The sequence below is a fragment of the Crotalus tigris genome, unplaced genomic scaffold (genome assembly GCF_016545835.1).
Source record: "Crotalus tigris isolate CLP2741 ecotype Arizona unplaced genomic scaffold, ASM1654583v1 scf7180000018040.1558517, whole genome shotgun sequence".
Classification (NCBI taxonomy): Eukaryota; Metazoa; Chordata; class Lepidosauria; order Squamata; family Viperidae; genus Crotalus; species Crotalus tigris.
This window is the reverse complement of record NW_024096790.1, coordinates 1,136,586-1,159,854: the sequence shown is the minus strand read 5'-3', so window position 1 is coordinate 1,159,854 and position 23,269 is coordinate 1,136,586. Positions and strand designations below refer to the sequence as shown.

At 36.1% G+C, this 23,269-nt stretch overlaps 1 protein-coding gene across 2 annotated transcripts in view; it reads right to left on the bottom strand.

Annotated features, from left to right (window-relative positions):
- Positions 1-23,269, bottom strand: part of SLC24A4 (solute carrier family 24 member 4) — a 123,207-nt gene that overhangs the window by 18,871 nt on the left and 81,067 nt on the right. Inside the window, exons 6-12 of one of the 2 annotated variants that reach the window (XM_039346979.1) lie at positions 21,221-21,324; positions 13,831-13,905; positions 12,157-12,182; positions 11,290-11,343; positions 9,641-9,783; positions 4,192-4,361; positions 2,594-2,729 (exon numbers count right to left, since the gene is read on the bottom strand). In XM_039346979.1, coding sequence (XP_039202913.1) covers positions 2,594-2,729; positions 4,192-4,361; positions 9,641-9,783; positions 11,290-11,343; positions 12,157-12,182; positions 13,831-13,905; positions 21,221-21,324 — 708 coding nt within the window. The remainder of the gene's footprint in view (positions 1-2,593; positions 2,730-4,191; positions 4,362-9,640; positions 9,784-11,289; positions 11,344-12,156; positions 12,183-13,830; positions 13,906-21,220; positions 21,325-23,269) is intronic. The other variant, XM_039346980.1, reaches the window with a different exon arrangement.

The window sequence follows — 23,269 nt, the reverse complement described above, 5'->3', positions numbered from 1 at the left end:
TTTTTTTCTTTTCTTTTTTTTATTATTAAATTTTGTTATTATTAACCCTGTATTCTGCTCTGGGAAGTGAAGAGAGGGGGTTTGGGGGTGGGAGGGAGGGTAAGAGGGGGGTAAGTGTAGTATAGATAATGGTTGTTTATAGGAGTGCGGCCCGGGCACTCCCCTTATGCTGCGTTCATGGGTTTGATAGGGATGAGAGGAGAGAAGGTGTAGAGAGGAAGTAGGGTATTGAGAGGAGAGGGGGAGGGGGAAAGAGTAGGAGGGGAGGAGAGAAAGAGGAGGGAAGTAGGGAATGTTTTAAGAAAGGGTAGACGCAGCCTGGGGGGAATGGGCGGGTTGCACCAATGGTTATGAATTTATCTTATTTTAAATTTGTATTGTATTTTTATAATGTTCAAATGGAAAAAATAAAAATTTTCAATAAAAAAAAAGATAAATTGTAGCCACTATAATTCTACAGTATAGTCTGCTGTTCAGTTCTTCCCCAGCTTGTACATTTATGTTAACCAGATTTTATTTTATTTTAAAAAATGAAGCAGAATGTTTTCTATCACTAAAAACAGCCCATAACAACAAAGTTAAAATAATAGAAAATGAATAATAAATGGTTCTCATTTCAGGAAAGAAACACTGGGGCAATCTTAGCTAAGAGCGTATTAATTCTAATTTACCACCCCACTCCCAGCAATGATCAACAAGAGACCATAAAATGAGCAGAGTGCTGTTTCCAGGCTAGATAGCCATTGCCTTACTTGGATTTGTCTAAATTGACATAAACTGGATCTAAAAGGAAATACAGAAAATATAAGATCACAATGGCTTTGGTAAAAGAAAAGCTGGTGGTTCTATTTAGACCTTTCCTAACATCAATGTGCTTCTGCCAAGGAATAAGAAATATAGCTGGGTTACCCACTATTTCTTTTCCTAGACAGATTCCTAGGTATACCCTGAAACTTTAGTACCAAGCTATGATCAATATTCCAAGCTGTCATTTCTAACTTGAGATTGCAGCATTTTATAAATCAATAGATAGACCAAAATTATCCAGAAAGCAGACTGGAGTCACTTTATAATCAACAAAAATGTCCTAAGAAATGTCCTCATATTCTCTTCAAATTCCTAGTACTTTCTAAATTGTTCAAATCAAGCACTGAAAAAGAAATAGTATTTACAAAAATTCCATATGAATATTTTCTCCACATTAACTTGTACTAGTTAGCCTGCAGATTCTTAAATGCCCAATTTAGGGATGGGGATGATTATTTTATAAAAGTCAGTAGCATCCAGATGATTCAGTTCTACTTTTCACAGACATGGAGCATTTACATACAAACCTTTAAACAAAGTCCCTTTATTAGAGGAAGAACTAAAGCACAAACCCACTTTTTCTCTTTTCCAATCATGCTCTGATCAGTAAATAATGTAAATCTTAATCCATAGCCACAGTACTGCGCTAATGTAAATTTCTCAGAAGTGTATGTTTATGTGTGTGTGTATGTATATATGTACATTAGTCAGTATTTAGTATATGATATAATATCAGATCATCAGATCAGTTACTTTATATTAGAATTGTATCCATTTTTATAAGCAGTCTATATGCTTTTCAATAATTGCCTTGCAAACTTTGAGAAATGCACATTCCCAAAAATAGCTTTGTTTCTCATATCCAATTGCCCTCATGAATTGAGGGACATTTGCCACAAGCAGCCTCTCAAAATCTTGACTGCAGCCTCCAGATAATTTTGCCATTCTTTATGTTCCCACCAAATTAAAATGTCATTCTGGCAGAGGAAAATTAAATCAAAACAGCCACTTATCTAGCCTCTTTCCCAAACCTATATTCTATTATAGCCTAAAGTTTAACAGCTGTTCTTGAATGTGGTCAGTGATACAAAAATTATCAAAACTAAGATAAAAAATAAGACACTTTTTATGAAATGCTGAAAATCTAATAAAAATATGCTAGCAGTATAAACCACAACTATATTCATAATTTAGTCTACTACTTTCTGAAAAGAGCAAGACAGAAAAAAATTGAAATTTTGCCTGCTTTGAGGTTGGGAAATTGGGAAAAATTCAATGAAATAAGAGCCAGATATGAACAGAGCAATTTGCCAAAGCTATGTATCAATCAAGGACCAAACATCAGCCAAAACTACAATTGGATTTTGAATGTTGCTAGCAATTACTTTCAATCTTAAAGTGCTACAGAATGTTTGCTTTTTTTTCTGCCACTGTACTGTAGTAATTTACTTTTGGGGGCTACGTAACATTTTATAGCTGGAGGTTACACTAGCTCAAAACAAGCTGAAGAAACATGAATTTTGGCAGTTGAAGACCATACATCTTAATGTTGCTGAGGGTTTAGAAACACTATTCTAGAAGACCCAAAAAATTATTCCACAGGTCAGGTCCAGATTTCTTCTAAAACAGTGTTTCTTAAACTTGTCAACTTTCAGGTTTGTAGACTTCAGAATTCCCAAGCCTAACAGGAAAAAAAATGGCTTTCTTTTTTGCAGCCCTTATCCTTTGGCAGATTTTTCCTAAAGAAATTGTCTTGTTTATTCCACAATGTGCCTTGAATATTTACCTGGTGGTGAAAATGGAGACAGGGCAATGTGTACTGCTTCTTCTTGGTTGTCAGCATGGATGGCCCCGTTTTCAATATTCTCATGTCTTCCATTCTGAATCAACTGGCCTTTGGAAGAATGAATTAGACGCTGACGCTGAAATGTACAGAAAAAAGCCCAATGACTGCAAGAGCATATTGCTCCTTAAACACCTGGATGTGGTTGATTTATTTATTTATTTATTTACCTGGGCTTTTAAATTCTAAGAAGCTAATATTCCCAATTGTTATTTGTTGTTACATTAGCCAGGAGACTAAAATGAAGTTGTATAGTAATAGTTTGGCTGTCAAGGTACTAGCTCTGTTGTAGAAAATGCTCATGCACTTCCCATGGTGCAGCACAAGAGGGCGAGTTGGCCAAAAAGAAAGACAAGCAGCTGTTCCTGCAGGGTCATCCAAGGCTCCCTCCCTCTACCTGAGCTGCCTTGAAAATGAACACTGCAGCTAGGAAGGTTCAGAGAGCATGAATCTGACTGCCTGCACAGAGCACCAGCTCCCCCCCCCAAAATGGTACCTATTTTATTTACTTGCATAGAACATGCTTTCAAATTGTTGGGTAGGCAGAAACTGAGGCGAGTGACGGGAGCTCACCGTGACATGCAGTGTTAGGACTCGAACTGCTGGAGCAGAAACCATCTCCAGCATCATTAAGCCACTATGTTCTCAATTAAAATACTTAAAAGTTTAAAGAAGTCAGAGTAATAGAACCAGTCTGCTTGGTGCCCTTTAACTAATCAGAGGAGCAGTTAAATCATATTCTTCATCTATTCCTAAAAGTCCTACAGAAGAGTCAAATCTCGATCATCTTCTGAAATACCAACAGATATGAAAATATCCTTATTAACTATGCTTAGTATACTTATATTAATTAAATGAAATCTAAATATCATTAATTAAACAAAAGCTAAACACCATTTTTATCCCACATCTCCTATTATTTTTTAAAGTAAGGCTGCCTTTCCAGGACCAAATAGGTTCCTTTAGTCAAGAAAAGTTGCATATTTTTATTTTAAAGCATTTTAAGTTGATGGCCATCACCATATTCTCAGGCAGAGACATTCATATATTAAATGTGCATTGTGTGAAGAGAGCGAAACTTACTGAAATTAACTAGGCTTGTAAATCACGACTAACTGAACTCCTATCTATTTCAGTAGTATGTCCTTTTGGTAAGTCATTATCTTTGAAAAATATTTTCCCATCAATCAACATAAGGATTTATTTCTTTTTTTTAATAGCTTCAGTTTACTAATGGCTTCAATTTATAAACTGAAATTTTCAATTAATTTTATTGAAATGCACATGTTAATTTTATTTACTTGAATTTAATTTTAATTTCAATTGTAATATAATTCAATGATAAATATTATCTATGTATAATTCATAAAATATTTCAATTTGCAAATTGAAATATAAATACATATTAATTTTTGAGAGCTTACACTATGAAGTAATTACTTTAAGAACAGTACATAGTAAGAATTAAATGTATAGGGCTCATAAAAAGTAATTGAGTAAGCTAGACAACATTTTAATTATTTTCTCCACTGTGGACTCACCTCATTAATAATTAACCTGCTTGCCATCCGTAGTCTGGTTCTTGGCCCAAATTTATTGGTAATCATTATTCGCAAGCCAGCTTCAGGGAAACGGTATTTCGGAGGACTGGAACAAATAATCTCATCGACCATCACCACAGAATTGCGTCCATGCTCTTGTATTCCTTTCACTAGTGACCACAATGCCAATTAATAATTCTAATTTTTTATACTTTTGCCCACATTTGTTTATAATGCCCCTTTTGAGTAACTCAGAGGGTATGTAATCCAATGCTTCAGAACTAATAAACCATTCAATTTCTCATCTGTAGCCAAAATAGGATCTGTGTCAAATAGGACATTTTGCTATATTTGTCCATTTATTTTATACTGGCTTTATGAGGAAATAAACTCTTTTCCTCTTAGATTCTGATCCTCACTCATGAATCTTCTTGCTTTATGTTTCAAGTGTAGTATTATTACATTGATTATATATCTCTCTATATATATTATGGCTATCTGCTTACTCTATGCTGGCTACATAGCCACTACACAATTCCCTTAAATTTGTTAAAATGTAATGTTTCTTCCTGATAATCAAATAAGCAGATTCATTAAACTTTCAGGTTATATTTAGAAGAAAACTGTCTGTTCTTAGAACATGTGAAACTAGTTTAACAAAAGTTAGCTTTAATAAATTTGTGACAATGTAACTAGAAGACAGCATTTGCCTAATTATGACCATCTACTTAAAGATAAGTACGGTCAGATCTGATTAGTATTTGGAAGGAGATACCAGGAAAAAAAAAAACCCTACAAAGAAGGCAATAAGAACTATTTCCTTACTGTTAACCAGAAAATTACTTTATACTGTACTAACTTCTGTTCTAGACCAAAAGATATAACATGCAGTTGTGAGTATTAGTAAAAGGAAGCAACAATCAATGCACATAATCAAACAACAAATGCTACCAGCTAGAAACAGCAAGCACAATAAGGCTGAGCAGATACGAGACATATGTGTTAGAATACACATTGCAATAAAATAAAATAAAATATTAACTAGTGTGAGAAGTGTATGGGCAGTTGTGTGCCAACTAAAGGGCAATGTTATTCTCTATTGCCATGGTTACTCAGCAGCAGTACTGCACACAATCAGTTATGTTAAGAAGAAAAGAATTAGTTTATTAAAACCAACCAACCATTAGTACATAATATTCAATTTGAAGGCATGAAAGTCCGAGGAAAACATTCATTCAAGCCACACAATTAAAGATGATTCTCCAGAAAAACCTCACACATGACAACTGCAGGTCTGTGATTTCAAAAGAAAAGACAGAAAAGGTAATCAAGGAAAAAGCTTAAAATTATTATTTTATTTTGGGCTACGCATTATAATTAGAACAATGTTTTGCACACATTCACCATGGCTGAGTTCTAATGGCAGGTTCCTGCTGTTGCAATGAGGTTCAGGGTTGGGCTGGACAACTAAGCAGGGAAGATTCCAGAAGATCACATTCAGTTTTGATTGTGTATAACCAATTAACTAATTTACACTTGCAGGGTAATGAGTATGAAAAAAAATGGACTTTAGCAACCTGAGGATGAAAAAATCTGTGAATTGTTGTGGGCAGACAATCCACTATATAAGCCATAATTACATAATTGCTAGTGCAGTAGGAAACAGACTAAAGTTTTCACCTTCCCATTTCCCCAGCTCACACTTAAAAGAGTGCCTTTGGAATGATGGCATTGATACTATGATTTGTAAACAAGTTGACATACGTACAGGAAAAGATTAATATATGGAGGAATCAAAAGCTTTTTTGGCCAGCCTCTTTTGGTCTGGTTAACAATAACACCTGCCATTAAAGGATGCTCTGTGGTTGGAAATGACATCTACCCATTTATATGTAGAAACAGGTATTACAATTATGCAAACATTCCAAAACTACACATATTGTTTGCTTTAACAATTATATAATGGCTTTTGACTGTATATAATCTGACAGTGGATAAATCACTGTGAATAAAACATGGGTGTACTGGACAAATTCATCAACCTACTGATTGAAAATTGGAAGAGGACTATATTTTATTAATTTAACTTATCTGCAGAATATTGCTTGAGAAAAATGCTGGATTAGAAGACAAACATTTATTAAGTGGGGGGAGGCAAGAGACAACAAGAATATTAATCTCTATATATGAACTTGTTGTAGGCATTTATAAGATAAAACATTAAAATTGCTGGAGAAACATCAACAATTTGAATATGCTGATGATACCACTTTGATGACTGGAAATAAGGAAAACCAAACAAGACTTCACCTTACTGAAGATAGAAAAGAGTGTAAAAAGCTGGTCTTCTCAATATTACAAAAGTCCCTAAGAGTAAGTCATTGTACAATGTCAACCTAGTATAAAAAAAGAAGTTGTAATAATTTACTTTTCTAGATCCAAAAATTCATAGGGATACTAGTAGAAACCATGAAATAAGGAGTTGTTTGCTACTTTAAAGAAAGACTGTTACAGTTAGAGAAACATATTAAAATACTGAGATACTACTCTAACAACAAAGCTGTATAATTCAAAGCCACCATTTCCCAGTTGCAACATACTGCCATGAAACCTGGAATATCAAAAAAGCTAAATGAAGAAAATAGATGTTTTTGAACTATGATGTGAAAACAATAGCTGAGAACCCCTGGACTCTAAGAAGAAGTAATTTGTAACTAGATGATATGGAATTTGACTCCTCACTGGAAGCATTAATAATTAAACTAAAACTTAAATATTTTGGAGCTGCAAGGCAAAGGCAATAATAATTGGAATAGACCTTGATTCTGGAAAAATGGAAGGTAATTGAAAATGAGCCCAACAGAAGATAAAGTAGAAACTATTACTGATAACAGAAGCATGATTCAAGGAAGCAGTTACTGACAGACAATCCCAGCTTAATGATGTCCACCTGATCATGAAGAGTAGGAAATGTCTGAATGACTGAACAATAACAGGAAGACTGTCTTTCAAGAAGGAAACATGTGCTAACCAATAGATACTGGAAGATAAAGAAAGCTTAAATAATTCTATAATCTATATTCAGAACACAAAACAGAATCACATTGGTCATCAGCAAATCTATAAGGTGAGAGCCAATTTGCACTGCATTTAGTTTTTGTATTACTGATCCACAGTAAATTTGTTGAATCATAAAAAATGAGTTAGGAATTCTGAGTGTGAATTTGGCTAGAAACTTGTTGGAGATTCTCCTATCCTTTAACCACAGCCCTAATTTTTGTTAAGTGGGAGGAGGCAAGAGGGAACAAAAATATTCATCTCTATAGATGACTTGTAGGCATTTATAAGCTAACACAAAGCATTTTGAGCATTTAAACCCACTTTAATTTGATGCCCTTTAAATTCCATAATTCCAAGTCAGCATGAATCCAGAATTATGGGACTCAAATTAGTTGAAGTCTAACAGATCTGGAGTGCACTAGATCTGGGCATTAAGTTAGATACATCTAGTACAGAATGTGCGGCATGTAAGAATTATTGTAGGAGTAAATACTACAAAATACAGTGGATAAACATCTTACAGATATGGCTCAGTAGAGAATAATTAATGGCATAGGAGCCAAGAGGTATACTCAGCTGTGTGCTAAATCTTAAATGAAAACTTCTCACAGAGAGCTTCCATATTGCAAAGTGGTTTACTGATAAAAACCTTAATGGACTTCAGCCTCCTGTAGAGCTCCAATATTTCATCACTGTGCAGAAAATAGTTTCAACAGCTGAGCTTTTCTCATTTCCATCTATCTAGAGCTGCCTGCTAAAATGCCCTCTCCAGTTTCCCTTTTTCTTCTGACATTCTGATCTTTTTTGGAATGAACTGCAACTGAAAAAACTTGGGGTCATGAAAAAAAAAGTAATGAAATATTTGTTGAAATATTTGTTGTTTGTTAGGTTAAGGTACCACTTTTTGTTTTTGCTCCCAAAACAACAACCACAACCCAAGAAGCCAGTCCTCTGGTATGTGGACACATACTTGAGGCATTGCATCTTGGTTCAATACAAGTCTGCCTATGTATTTCATCACTGTGAGTTTCTATGGACTGAGTTAGAGCATATAAACAATTTTCACAATAAAAACAGAGGCACTGTGCTGTTATTCTAAAAGCACAAACCTTAATTGCAAAAATACAAGCCTTCTCTCTTGCATAGAAGACTTGTCTGAAATTGGATTTTCCACTCGCTGAAGAGCTTTGTGTATATAAGAACCTTGTACCAGAAGCTTTTTTAAAAAATGGTTTGTTCCTTGTACCTCTTGAAAGCAATAAACTTACAAGCTTTAAGATAGCAGTCTGAAAACCTTCCTTTTATCTGTACCCTCAAGTAATAGAATTCCTGCTATCAGAAAGTGGAATGTAGTTGGGAGAGAGCAAGTGCCTTTTTGGAGGCAATAATCAGCCTCTGAACTCAGACAATGGACAAGGTTAGGATGAGATCCAAGCTTTGCTGTCTCCAGTGAGATATTAACAGATATCCTAAGCATCTTTGCTGGAAGCAACCCTCAGAGCTAGATTTAGACTGATGGTCGATTTGACAAAGTAAAACACCAGTCTAAAAAGCTATAGAACAGATTTCAGCACTGCAGTTTATTAATCCATGGCGTATTTCACTTAACAGAAATAAGGCCATCTCTCAGCTCTTGAATGGCACAAGATACGAGATCTCTGTATATTCTTCATGAACATAAAAACCTTCATTTTAGCTATAGGTATGCAATGCCTTTTCAAGATAGTGTAATGCACTCTATGGATAACAAGCATTTGTTATTCAGTGGCTAGAATATTTCCCCATGCAGGGAAAGCAACAAAGCTTTTTTTTTAGTACTTTTACTGCTTGCAAATCTCATGACACTTATATATATATCCTACATCCAGGTTTCTCAGCTATATTTTGAGGTGGCAGTTTCATTCAGAAGTCCTCTCCTTTGGAAATAACGGGATGCTAATTACCAATTCTATTTTTTCACCCAGCATGATTATGATGATCCTGAAGATCCTCATTCTAACATTAACTGTAATACTGAAAGAAATGTTTCTTTTCAAATTATCTGAAAACTCTCACCTTCTTAGAATCTGCTGCAAAATCCTGAGCATTGCTAAAGGATTATTTTGAATAATCTGACCTGAAGACTCATCTCAAGAACAGTACCACACAGACAAGATAGGCCTTATTAATGCTCTGTATTAATTAAATACACGGCCCAGAATATGTAATTACAGAGTATTACAGAGAAGGATGAGTGACCCTGGATTGCTTGGGTTTGTCCAGCCCATTTATTAAATATAAATACATTTATTTTAAGATGGTGGAAATCTGCCATCAGAGTCTGAATCACTAATAGTGAATAGCATTGTTTCCCAGATCCTCTGCTCAGCTCATGTCTGCTTAGCCTTACCTTTCCATAGCAATGGTATGGATGGATCATCACGGCTAATGTCATAATATTTATTACCATCTTCCAGTTCACTGTTCACAGTGTTGCCATTACCAACATTCATACTTTTGATAGTAAAGAAGTTCTGCATCTTCATATTGAATCTAGAAGTATAAAGAGAAAAATGTTAAGGTTTCAAAGAACATAACTTTGGCTCTCTTCTGTTTTGCGGGCTCACAACCACTGGGAGCAAGTTGGATTGTGATGCATCAGTTTATCAAGTGTCGTCTAATTTGAGAATAACTAGCTGATGATTACATTATAATTAGGCCCCTCATGATCTGGCCAAAATTAAGCACTGTTAGATCCCACTAGTTTCAATTCCTATTAAAGTGATATTTATTTCTCTCCCACTAAAAGCAAATGTGCTTACATTTTCATTTGGATCATACAAGAAATGAGAATATTACAGAGATCTATGAGCCAGGCAATGGGGCTGTCATATCTATGTTATATACAGTAACTGAAATGCTGCAACATGTTCTCGATAAGCAACATCAATGATGGAAGCTGGATTGGCTTAATGACTGTGTGATTCATGTAATGTGGTGATTTAATGACCATGATGAAAAAGGTCACAAAATAGGGCTTGACTCGCTTAAGAATTGCCTTGCTTAGCAATGAAAGTTCTGATCTCAATTGTGGTCATAAGTCAAAGACTACTTGTACTGTGTTTTCAAAATCCATATTGCTGAGGGATGTGCGGAAGAGAGAGGCCAGATTCATGAGTCCTTCAGAACAGGAGAATTATCCGTGAACCCAACATAACTTTACAGCATTACCTCTAACTCTGATTGCATGATCCAGTGGCTGTGTATCACAGCACACCAGGCTTTTGAACTATTCTTGCTCCCCTCTGAAATGTTTTCTAATTTGGAAACAATGATTTATGACACTGCTGTAAAATAATTATGTTGATTATTATTTCTCTAGCATTGCAAAAAGAAATATAAAAGAAAAGCCTTTATTTCTTGCAAGGGTAGCTGATTAATAGCCAATATAAAAACTAATTCAAATTCTCCAAAGCCAAATCCATAAATGCAAGCATACTTCATTTTGAATTAGAGCTTTCTTTGTGCAATTCCCTTCCCCCCAATTACTTACCTTGGCTGCTTACAATGCTCTTTCAAATGGGCTATTTTGAATATGAAGAAATAAGCAGAATATTTCTGATATACAGCTGCTTCCTTAGTTTCCTTGGAAAACTACTTCTCTTGGATGCATTCCATATTCTTTGCTCTTATAATGCAACATTGGACTAATACCCATTACCTCAACCTCTACTGTCAAGGGCTGTGCTCGCTAGTGATAATGGAAGTGGCTTCCAACATACTGGAGGGCACTAGACAGTGAAAGGCTATCATAAACACCAAATGTTCTTGTTTATCTTCAATTTCAGTAGCCCAAATGTAGGTCCCATAAGAATGAGACTCAAGTTATTGCAGACAATATACATTTAAGTAGAAAATCCACTACTAGTTGGGGAAATTAACATCAATAAAGCAAGGAAAGTGAGCTATTCTTAGTAATCTAGCAAAGTACATTGCAAGCTCATACACCTATTTAGCCACACATATTTAAAGCACAGAGAAGAAGTTAAGAGTACTTACTTCATGATAAGTATATAGAAGAAATACATAATGATGAGTATAAGGCTTTCCCACCTCAAATAAATAAAAGGAAGGAAATTAGTAGTATAGCTAGTGCCATTTGTGGTAGTGATACATATTTTCTGTGGAATATATCATATACACTATTTCCCACTTCTAGCACTTTATATATTAAAACAAAGAAGTTGTTATGTCTGCCTGTTCTTTGTACCTCTTATTACTCACTCCTTCCTGCAGCCAGTTTCAATTTGTTTTTTTCTCAATGCTTCATAGTGTTCTTAAAACCAATCAGTTGCTACCTTCCACCTCCCCAGCTCCCCCCACAACTATTTCTAATCAAAAATATTGCCAAGGCAGAACAAGCTCTTACACCACATCACCTAAACAAACTTAAGAGACAGCTATCTTTCCTTAGCTGGGAAATTGGCTGAGAGTCCCCAAAACTCTCCCCAAAAATAAATCAATTGAAATAAAGATTTGCTAACAACATAAAAGCCCCCACATTTTAGAAGGACTCTAGATTCCTTGAAAACTCTGCTGATAGTTTTCCGATCACTGATGAGGGGAGCAAAGCAAAGTGTGCCAGGAAACCATTAGAAATAGCTATGAGACTTCAGGATCCAAAAGCCTCTTGCTTTACTAACACATCAATAAAACTGGTCCACAACCACCTGTCTCCACCTGTAATAGAAAGAAAAGAATAGCTCCCCATTTTTCTATCCTGATTACAGAAAGAATCCAAGTTGGAGGATGTGCTGGAGGTTTTACAAAAAATAATCCCATCCAACCCCAAGAGTAGATTTGCTCTGCATGTCCATGTTTACTTCTCTTAATCAAACAATGTAAGAAATGAAAAGAACCACTTACCATACAATTTTCTCATCATATATAAACTAAAAAAAGAATGAAAAAGAAAGGAAAATTGAATAATTATGTAATTCAAGTGAAAAGAAATTTGGCTACATTATAGAGCACAGTGGCATGCATACATATATAGAGTATAGAATAGTCTCCAGGCAGAATCATTCTAGGACTTTTATTCTCAGTTACTGCTGATTTTTGGTCCTGAATCATTTTTTCAGTAACGAAGGCCACCTTCGGTGCCATATCAACACTGGTGCTTGATGATGTATGTGTAGCATTTTTGAGGTAGGGCAAGTTTGGCAAATCTGGGGACTTCCTGATATATTAAGATTACTACTCCAAGACTTCCAAGTGAGAAGAATTGGAAGTCAAGTTGGGAAGTTTGTTGTACACAGTGATTACATTATATGGTGGACAGAGCTGCAAAGTCCAGGTTAAGAGGCTGTGAATTAGAAAGCACTGAAGATGCATGAAGCACTGGATCTTCCTGTGAATAGAAGATTTCCTTAAAATAAAAAGCAGTATGTCGTTCTTGCATTTCTAACTTTACAGGAAAAATACCTCATTGGCTCACTGATCCAAAATTCAGTACAATATGTACTAAGAAAAAAAAGGTAAATGGTTTAATTTGGACCACAGGGAAGGTGTTATTTCTGCATCACATTTGACTACCAGTTGTCAAGATCTGGAAGCTTCAGAGGCAAGTAGATGACTCATTTGGGGAGAATTAATGGATTTTTATCATGAACAAGGCCAGCCAGCCCTAGAATAATTAAAAGCAATAGTTCATAAAGCTAAAAGCAACCTTTAGCATTCCTGGACATTTCTCAAAGTTCATGGCCGATGTCTTTCACAGGTCACATGGTGACAAGATTAAGCAGACATTTAAATTTCCTAGTAATTTCCTAACACAGGATTATATTGCAGTTTAGGAAATGATAGCAAAGTCTTTTCTAATATCACTGCCAAACGAGACCATCAGGACCTCAGGCTGAATGGGAATTTGCCAGAGCTGCTTTTGCAGAAATTCATCTTAATTTCGAGTTGCCCTTGATAAGCTACATGAAAGAATGCAGAAGATATGCTGCTCCTGCTACATTTGCTAATGGCCAGATTTATTTCTTTATTTAAGAGATTTATATAGGCATCCATCCAGTGGTGGGATTCAAATATGTCAACAACCAGTTCTCTGGGTGGATGCCACTTCTGGAAGTCCATTCTGGGCCTGGGCAACAAAAAATTAGCTACCGGTTCTGCTGAAATGGTGCAAATCAGCTGAATCCCACCACTTACCAAGTAAGTTATCCTGGACAGTTACAACATTAAAATAACAAACATATTTAAAAACATAAAACCAAGAGCAGCTGCAAACAATAAGAAGATGGTTATGTGTTTGGATGCATCTCTTAATTCTCAGCTAGCATGGTCATTCTGGGAAGTTGCCTTCTCACCTGTTGTAAAAGGTATCAAGACTGAAGCACACACATCTAATATCTTATTTATCTATTTATTTACTTAAAATGTTTAACCAACCTCTAGCCAACTCTGGGTGGCTCCCAAAATCTTTTGTGTGGGATATTTTATTGGGGAAATCCTCCATAAGGAGGTCTATTGAGAAGCAAAATCTCAAGCTCAGCTTTGTTCAAGAATATGGTGAAGAAAACTGACAAAACTTACCACAATAAGCACTACTACAGACACAGTGTAGTAGACAGAATCCCTGCACACAGACCACCAAGTGAGATGGACCACCTAGAAAAAGGATACAATTATTCCATATAGCAACCTCTATATCAGCAATGCTTGGATGTTAGATTTTGCCACATTTTGAAACCTGGGAGCAAACTGATAAAATAAGGTACATGCATTCATATCCCATTACAATCTTATCACTTACTAGTTAGCATTGCTATCCATTAAAAGGTATCCATTTAAGAAAGAACATTTATGTCTTTAAAAACAAATTCTGAACCTGTGTTTTTCTACACAATCTTGTACTATCTTAATTTCTACAGTTTTACATTATCAAATATATATATATATATCATGCAGTGAAGTCATATGAAACTTCCTGACAGGGCTGGCACACTCTGAATCCTATCAATAAAACAGGGCTATTTCATGGGATGTAGGAAGTGTGTCTTATTTGTCACCATGGCTTCCCATTAGAACAGCATCCTCCCTTTAGGATGGACCTTGAAAATCTGTTTCTGTCCTCATGCATTGGGCAGGATGCAAGATGAACCTATATAATAAAGCGTATTTTGTGTTTATTTGCCCTCAGTGCAATGGATGTGCTTCAGTTTTAGAATTTCATTCAATTTCTTTAAATGGTTTTTTTTTATTAATATTCTTTGTAAATCAACCAGAGAAGTTTGACAAGCAGGCAGCCTACATCAAATAAATAAGTTAATCAATCAGAGAGAATGAAAATGTAAATACTCTACTCATTGAGAAATTAGTGTGTCAGTCTATGTTAGAAAAACAAAACATTTTTATGGCATCTTAAAGAATGAGATATTTGTTGTAGTGTAGGACTTGTGGTTTGTAGCCCATATATGTAAATAGAAAGTTCATGCCATTCTAAGTTATGAATATATGGAGATAGTTATGCTTATGTGTGGGAATGGGTATTAAACCCTGATGCTCTGTATTATCATCCAACAATTAATAAACATTTAATTACAATAACAATTAACAGGATGTTTTCCTACCTTGATACTCAGATAACCTTTCGAGCATCTGATTAAGTGGACTATACACTATCCCAAAGTATCACACAATAAATTTGTTAGACTTTAAAGTGACACAAAACCTGTCTTTGTTCATACTATTCCCAAAATATTAGGACAGCTTTTAGAGTTTACACAATATTTGTACTTCCTACAACCTGGGAACAGTCACACATACATTCTGTTTTATCTTCTTAGGATGGGGGCTGGAAATCAAATACTGTGTTACATTATTATACTATTTGAGCAATAGAGTGAAAGAATGCAGTTCAAAGGAGTGGCATATTATTTACTTGGCAGGCAGATGCCTTATAATTGGTTAATACTCTAATGAAGATGTAATAGAAAGGAGATTGCAACAGGAACAAGAATATTATATCACAAATACTGTTTGGACTATCTTGATTTACTGTAATGATTACTGATTGCTTGGCTTAATGTAATGATTTCTGCCTGAATTCACTTAACACAATGTGTGAGCCATAATGATTGCTTATGGTTTAGCATAATATGCAAAGCCAGTCATCTGTGACAGGCTCAATAAACCCCAGTTAATCATAGTTTAGAATAACATGCAAAACATATTTCCAAATAACTTCTGGGGTGAAGGATCAAATAAATAGCTAAACTTATATAACAAACCTTAACTTTCAGAAGAGATTCCTTTAGGATTACTATCTATTTAAAGGCTCCACCAGAGAAAAACGTATTTACAGAACAAGCAATATTCCAAAGACATCAGAAAATAGTGATCATTCAAAACCTTTTCCCATTACAAAGAATACAGTCACACAGATACAGAAAACAGCAAATTTAGACCTTTTAAAAAGGAAAGGAATTGCTTCAAACTGATGTAAGAAAAGTTCCTAACAAGATTTTCATTCCAGTGAATCAGAGGAATTGCATAATTATGTGTCATGTTGCTTAAAAAATACACTTAATTGTTACTTAGGTAGCAGTTACTCAATTTTCAATGGGATCACAGTGAGCAAACAGAAACAACTTTACTTAAAGTCTTCCATTTAAAAGTCCATTGCCTGAAAGAACAAAGCTTGAAAGAACTAACAATGCAGTAAACCACTTTACATATCATTTAGAAACAGTAATTAAGAAAAATCAATGATTGTAGTGATTTTTCATATGGAAGTAGAGTAATAAATGAAGCAGACACAATCCTGCTAAAGGGAAGCACTTTAATAAATTCTAGTAAGAATAATTAATAATAATAATAATAATAATAATAACAACAACAACAACAACAACTAGACATACCCAGTTCCAGCAGCTGTTCCTTATATGTTTTAGCCTCCAGTCCCCTAATCATCTTTGTTGCTCTTCTCTGTACTCTTTCTAGAGTCTCAACATCTTTTTTACATTGTGGTGACCAAGACTGGATGCAGTATTCCAAGTGTGGCCTTACCAAGGCATTGTAGAGTGGTATTAATACTTCACGTGATCTTGATTCTATCCCTCTGTTAATGCAGCCTAGCGTTGTGTTGGCCTTTTTGGTAGCTGCAGCACACTGCTGGCTCATATTTAGGTGATTCTCCACTAGAACTCTGAGGTCCCTCTCACAGTTACTACTATTGAGCAAGGTATTCCCGATACTATACCTGTGCATTTGTTTTTTCTTGCCTAAATGTAGAACCTTGCTTTTTTTTCACCATTGAATTTCATTTTGTTAGTTAGTGCCCAGTGTTCAAGTCTGTCCAGATCCTTCTATATCTTAAACCTGTCTTCTGGAGTGTTGGCTATTCCTGCCAGCTTGGTGTCATCTGCAAATTTGATGAGTTCCCCATCTATCCCCTCGTCCAAATTGTTGATGAAGATGTTTGAAGAGCACTGGGCCCAGAACAGAGCCCTGGGGCACCCCACTACACACTTCCCTCCATGTAGATGCGGTTCCATTGAGGACCACATGCTGAGTATGGCCGGTCAGCCAGCTATGGATCCATCTGGTGGTGATGCTGTCTACCCCACATTTTTCTATCTTGTCAAGTAGTAGGTTGTAATCTACTTTATCAAATGCCTTACTGAAGTCCAAATAAATTATGTCCACAGAATTCCTCTGATCCACTAATTTTGTCACTTGGTCAAAGAATGCAATAAGATTTGTCTGGCATGATCTGTTTTTGACAAACCCATTTAGTAATGATTTTGTTTGCCTCTAGGTGTTCGCTGATTCGTTGTTTGATTATCTTTTCCAGGATCTTCCCAGGTATTGAGGTCAGGCTGATAGGTCTGTAATTTCCTGGGTTCATTTTTTTCCTTTTTTGAAGATGCGAACTACATCAGCTCTTTTCCAGTCCTCGGGTAGTTCCCCTGTGCTCCAGGATCTTTGAAAAATATAGTTCAGTGGTTCTGAGATCACATCTGCCAGTTCCTTGAGAACCTTGGGGTGTAATCCATCTGGTCCTGGCGATTTGAACTAGGCTGGACAGGTGCTCACTTACCATTTTCTTTCCTACCTTAACTTGTGTTTCTATTCTGTTTTTTTATGGCAATATTTTTGATAGGTTGGTCTGTTTTTTCCCTTTGTGTAAAGACAGATGCAAAAAATGAGTTGAATAGTTCTGCTTTCTCCCTGTTGTTTGTCACCTCCTTGCCACTTTCACCCACTAATAGACCAATCATTTCCTTCACTTTTTTCTTGTTTTTTACATATTGAAAGAAGCTTTTTTTGTTATTTTTGACTTTGGTCGCAAGTCTTAGTTCATTTTGAGCCTTGGCTTTCCTCACTTCATCTCTGCAGGCTCGGGCTATTTGCTGATATTTTGATTTAGTTATGTGCCCCTCTTACCACTTTGTATACTTGTCCTTTTTATCTTTCAATTTGTCAGAGAGTTCTTTATGCAGCCATGCTGGTTTCTTTTGAGAGCTGTTATTTTTCCTCTTTGTTGGTATTGTGCTAGACTGGGCTTTTATTATCTCATTTTTCAAAATTTCCCAAGCTTCTTGAGTTGTTTTCCCCTTGAGGATTCTCATCCATGGAATCCTTCCCAAACCTAAATTTATTGAAATTAGCTCTCTTGAAATCCAAGACTCTAGTTTGACTGTGTTCTATTGCTTGTGCTTCCATAATGTTGAATTCTAATAAGATCACTTCCTCCCAGGGTTCCTATGGCTTCAACACCTTTTATCATTTCATCTCTGTTAGTGAGAATTAGATCCAAAATGGCTAATCCCCTCATTCCCTTTTCTACTTTTTGGGAGGCAAAGTTGTCTGCTAGGTTTGCCAGGAATCTGATGGATCTTCCATTTGGTGCAGAATTTGTCTCTCAGTTGATGTCAGGGTAGTTAAAGTCCCCCATTACTATTGTGATGTGCTTCCTACATAACTTAGTTAGCTGACTAGCAAAAAGTTCATCTATGTTGGTTGGGTGGTCTGTAGTATACACCTATGGCAATGTCATTTTTTCCCCCTTTTATATTGACCCAAATGCATTCAAGACAGTTTTTAATCATTGTTGTACTCTATTTCTGTATTCTGTGTATTATTTTTTTTAAAAAAGTACAAAGACTAGATAGGGTAGTAGTCAACCACAATTAAAATGCATATAAATCTATACAAATGTCAACAACAGGATAAGTAACAAATTCAAATATATAAATAAAAGAATAAATAGCTAGTTACCAAACGTTTGTTAAAACAATTTCTCTGTTTAACAACCACTTGAGTGAAACTTGCCAGCTTCCAGTGAGAATAAAGATAGAATTGATATTTATTTATCTATCTTATCAAATAAAGGCAGTAAAACTTTGGCTGATTTTGTCCTGTTATTACCGGAAACATTTAAATTTTCCATGAAGAAAAAAAAAGTTATTTGGAACATAACTTTGAGATTAAATATGAGTGTGCTTTAGATCTACAATGCTCATAAATGTCTTGTGGGCAGAGCAAAGAATATTTATTTATTTATTTACTTGCATGCTTGTTTACTTATTTACTAGGGTTTATGTGGCACTCTAATACACGGAGCCTCAGAGAGGCTTACAAAACACTCTCTAGTAGAAGGATTAAAAACAGTACATCAAAATAACAAACAGAAAAAGATGAAGTAACAGATTACAATGCAATAAGCTGTGTCCGAAAGGAATAAGCACACCATACCAAAAGGGACTCCTTTCCTACTGTAGTTCCCAACCCAAGCTTTTTAGGAATAGCCAGATCTTAAGGAGTTTTCAGAACACAGTATTAAAAAGGAAAAACCTGGTCTAATTTCAGGGGAGGGGAGATGAAAAGGCTCATCTGGGAACTGGGCGTTTGTGTGAAAGCCTCACTGCCAAGGCTGCTACCTGTTCCTTCAGCAGGAGTGAGAGTCCAGAAGGGCCCACAGATTACTAGCCAGTTTTGACTGGGATAATACAATCCTATCCCGAACCAAAGAACCACTTTCCTGGGATTAAACTTTAGGCTGTTTTGCAGTTGCTCTTTCATCCTTCCATAAGAAGTATAATTCAGGTCATTTTAAAGAGGGTTGATAAATGACAATCTGAGGATGCAGTAATGGCCTTTGATCATTTTTATCAGTATAGGATAGGCTCAGTTCTCAGCTGTTACACATGACTGACCACACTTTTTTGGGATCTTATTTCAAGCAAGTGGAATACTATTCTAGGTGTTTCTTTGGCCACTTTATTTCCCATAGAATCATTGGCAAGCTAGATTCCCTGCAGTCTGTGGGATTGGAGAGGCTGTCTAAGGTTGCTATCATTCCTGTATTCCACTTGGCAACTAAGGCCTCAGGAAAACTGCCCACCAAGTTCTCTGGAAATTCCCTAAAGTTCTCTAGAAATTATCAGGAACTGACAAGTTCATAGTCAGTTCTTCCTCAAAATTGATGACCCCAAATAACAAGCAAACAGTGATCTGACCATAACAAAAGACAGACATTAACCACCAGATCATGTTATATCTGACCCAAGACAAGAACTAGAGCTGGAGTATGGCCTCTCACATGGGTTAGGCCACAATGATTAAGGTTAGTAGGGTGGCCATGAATTCCCAGACCTTTCAGGGAGGGCAAGGAGGGTCAGAATCATAAACCTATATAGAATGTTCTAGTAGTTCATTTGGACTCTACTTCATGTGTTGAACAGCTGTTTGTTAGGAAGGAGAAAAAAAGCAGGCATTATTTCAGGCTGATTGGGAACTCTGAAGGTTTAGGCTGAACACATCTGCAGGACACCTGGTCAGGAAAGTTTCTCTCATCTCTATGAAAAGAGAAGGACAATCTACATGCATGATGTTAAAATAGGCCATTTCCTTTCCCATGGATGTTTTTAAAACATCAAAAGCTTGCTAGAACCATAATTATTTATTTCATTTGTATCCCAATGACTTAACGGCTGTTAATGTCCTTCAAGATCAGAACAATCACTTGCAGAGAATATTTAAAACATTCTCCTTCCTTTCTTCAATTGCTGTTTGGCATGGGAGGGTGGGAGATTATGATCAGAACTATGGTTGAATAGGAAAAAGTCCTTAATTGTTTTTCAATAGACAGGAAAGAACTTTTCTTATTCATTTGTTGTAATCTAATGCCAATGTAAACTGTAAGGATTTCCACAGTTTACATTAGACATTAAAAAATAGATATTTTAAAAGTATAATATTTTCTAAAACATAGTAAAATATTTTCCAACAGTAAAAACATAGTGGCTCATCTGGTAAAAATTTTTGTAGCTGATTTCTTTTATATAAATATGCTTTCTTTCTTTTCATCATCGTTAAGTTAACATCATTATGTTTATTTCTTTTGTTCAATAAAGTGCATGTGTATACACACAATACCAATTGTCACAGTTCTCTAAAAGTCATTGAGCTTACTACTTTTCAGTTTTAAATTTGTTTAATGTGCAGTAGTTAAAACAGTGGAATTGTGAGAAGTGAATCCCTTTGATGTTGATTCCAGCCAACCATGATGTTTGGCTGTATTCTGTTGGATGAAGGAAAATAGATTTTTCTCAAAATAACATTTATATTAACACATGTCATGTTATCTATATCAGACATGTCAAACTCACAACGTCACGTGACATTGCGCAACGTATCGGACAATTTTGCCATTGCTGGCAATGGGGTGGGCATGGCTTCGGATGACACATCCAGCCCATGGGCCGGCAGTTTGACACCCCTGATCTATATATACTATAAAATTATTTCAAGTTGATTCATTTGTGTAAGAACTAAGCCTGAAATAGAATCTATGAATGTTCACAATATCATATATATAGAAGTATTTTCTATATATTTCTATTCAGGTGTTTTCTTTTCTATATACTGTAGTCTCTTCTATAATGGAAAAATGAATGAAAGAATAGACTCTACTAACCTGCCCAGCAAAGATTCCACAGACACCAATAATGCAGAGAATATTGAAAACAGCAGAACCAACAATGGTTCCAACTCCTACATCACCATGAGTGATAAACACACCTGGTTGAATAGACAAAAAGAGAAAGAGTAGTGAGAGCTATAGCTTTCAATGGGATTACAAGAATTAGGAAATGTATTACATGTCTCATGTCCAACATGGCAATAATTGCAGTCAATTCTATAAGAAAACAGTGACATCTCCTCCCCAAGGTAGACATTTGTCAAGAATCTTTAATGGGGATTCCAGAATCAAACTGAAATCAAAAGAGTGGATTTGATGGTCTAAATGGCGTAACTCTATGATTCCCTGAGAAAATAACCTTCTAATCTGAAAAAGTGATGGAGCATTAGTATATTATGGAAGTGACTGGCAATCTCACAGGCTCTCCCAAGAAGCCCACATATCTATCAAGGCCTGCATATGCGGTGTGCTCTTTCCAGCTGTTAATTAGAAGGAAAGCTTTTTAAAATTTCACTGAACATGGGAGAAGGGGGACATGACCACCTGGGATCATACTATCCCCATGACTTCTGGATTGGGTAGATGGAAAGTGTATGAAACTGCACCTTCCCACAACTTCCTCCCCCTTCCTCTGCCCCAATTATTCTTTGATTCCATTAGCACCAGGATTAAACTGTTTCTAAACATAGCTGCTTCACCAGGACAAGGATGAAATAGAGGCATTTTTGTGTATAAAGCATATGCTTGCACGTGAATGTAGTTTGTATTTGCACTGGAATAGTGTTTGTAACTGATATCTGTTAGATAATGAATCCATCAAGATTACACTAACAGCAGAAAACATTTTCAGATGGCTTGGTCTTTATTGGTATTTATACTCTAGGTTTAAGGACCTACCTCATATAGGCCTCCCAAGAAAGCAGAGTTCTTGAAACAGGCATTATCTCAAAAGGAACTTTTATTAGGGGCTAGTGACAGCAAGGAAAACAAGGCGAGGTCTGAGGGAAAACCCACACAAGCAGTATATTAAAAGCAATATTCATTACTCCTCCCTCCAGGGTCCCACGGTTTGTTTGAATCCCAGCCAATCCACAGGTGGCATATTGTTTTGGTAACTGGCTCAGTTGGTGCGCTCTTCAAGGTCTCTCTCTCTCTCTCTCTCTCTCTCGCTAGCTTTCATTTCTCTCTGGCTCCAAGCACAAATCTTCTCCTAGATAAGGGTGATACATTCCTTCTCCTGGAGGAAGGGCAAAGTGGCAAGATAGTGCAAAGCATCCCCAAAGCATCCCTCCCTCCCAACAGAATGGCAGGCCCAAAGAATGGTTACAAAAGCAAGTATACTACAAGGAGAGAAACAATACATTTCTTTGGAGATCTGACACTAGGACAAGCAGGGGAGATGAATGAATATGAACTATGGAGACTAGATGGGCTGTGCAAGGATCAATCAATCAGAATAGAGCTGGAAGGAATCTTGGAGGTCTTCTAGTCCTATTCCACTGCTCAAGCAGGAGACCCTATTCCATTTCAGATAGGTGGTTTTCCAGTCTTTTCTTAAAAACCTCCAGTCATGAAGCAACCTACAACTTCTGAAGGTAAGCTTTTCCACTGGTTAATTGTCCTTGCTATTAGGAAGTTTCTATTCACTGTTAGGAAGTTAGGATATCTGCAATACCAGGCAAATGCATGCTTAGCAGAGAGATACACAAGTCTATTATTATAATTATAACATGACAGGGAAATTATTTATAGGCATAATTACATTAACTGCATTTGATGTTAATTAGACAGATATAAAGTCAAATATAATTATTTTCCTGATCTCATCCACACCCTGATAAACCATGCCCAGGTATGCTTTAGTGGAAGTGGAAGACTTCTAACAAAACCCAAAATAATTTAGCCCGTGGTACAGTTATTCTGAAAATCACAGAAAATTAACTATACAGTAGCTGTTCTTCTGATCTGTCTATGGCAGTGTTTCCCAAACGTGACAATTTTAAGGCATGAGGACTTCAACTCCCAGAATTCCACAGCCAGCAA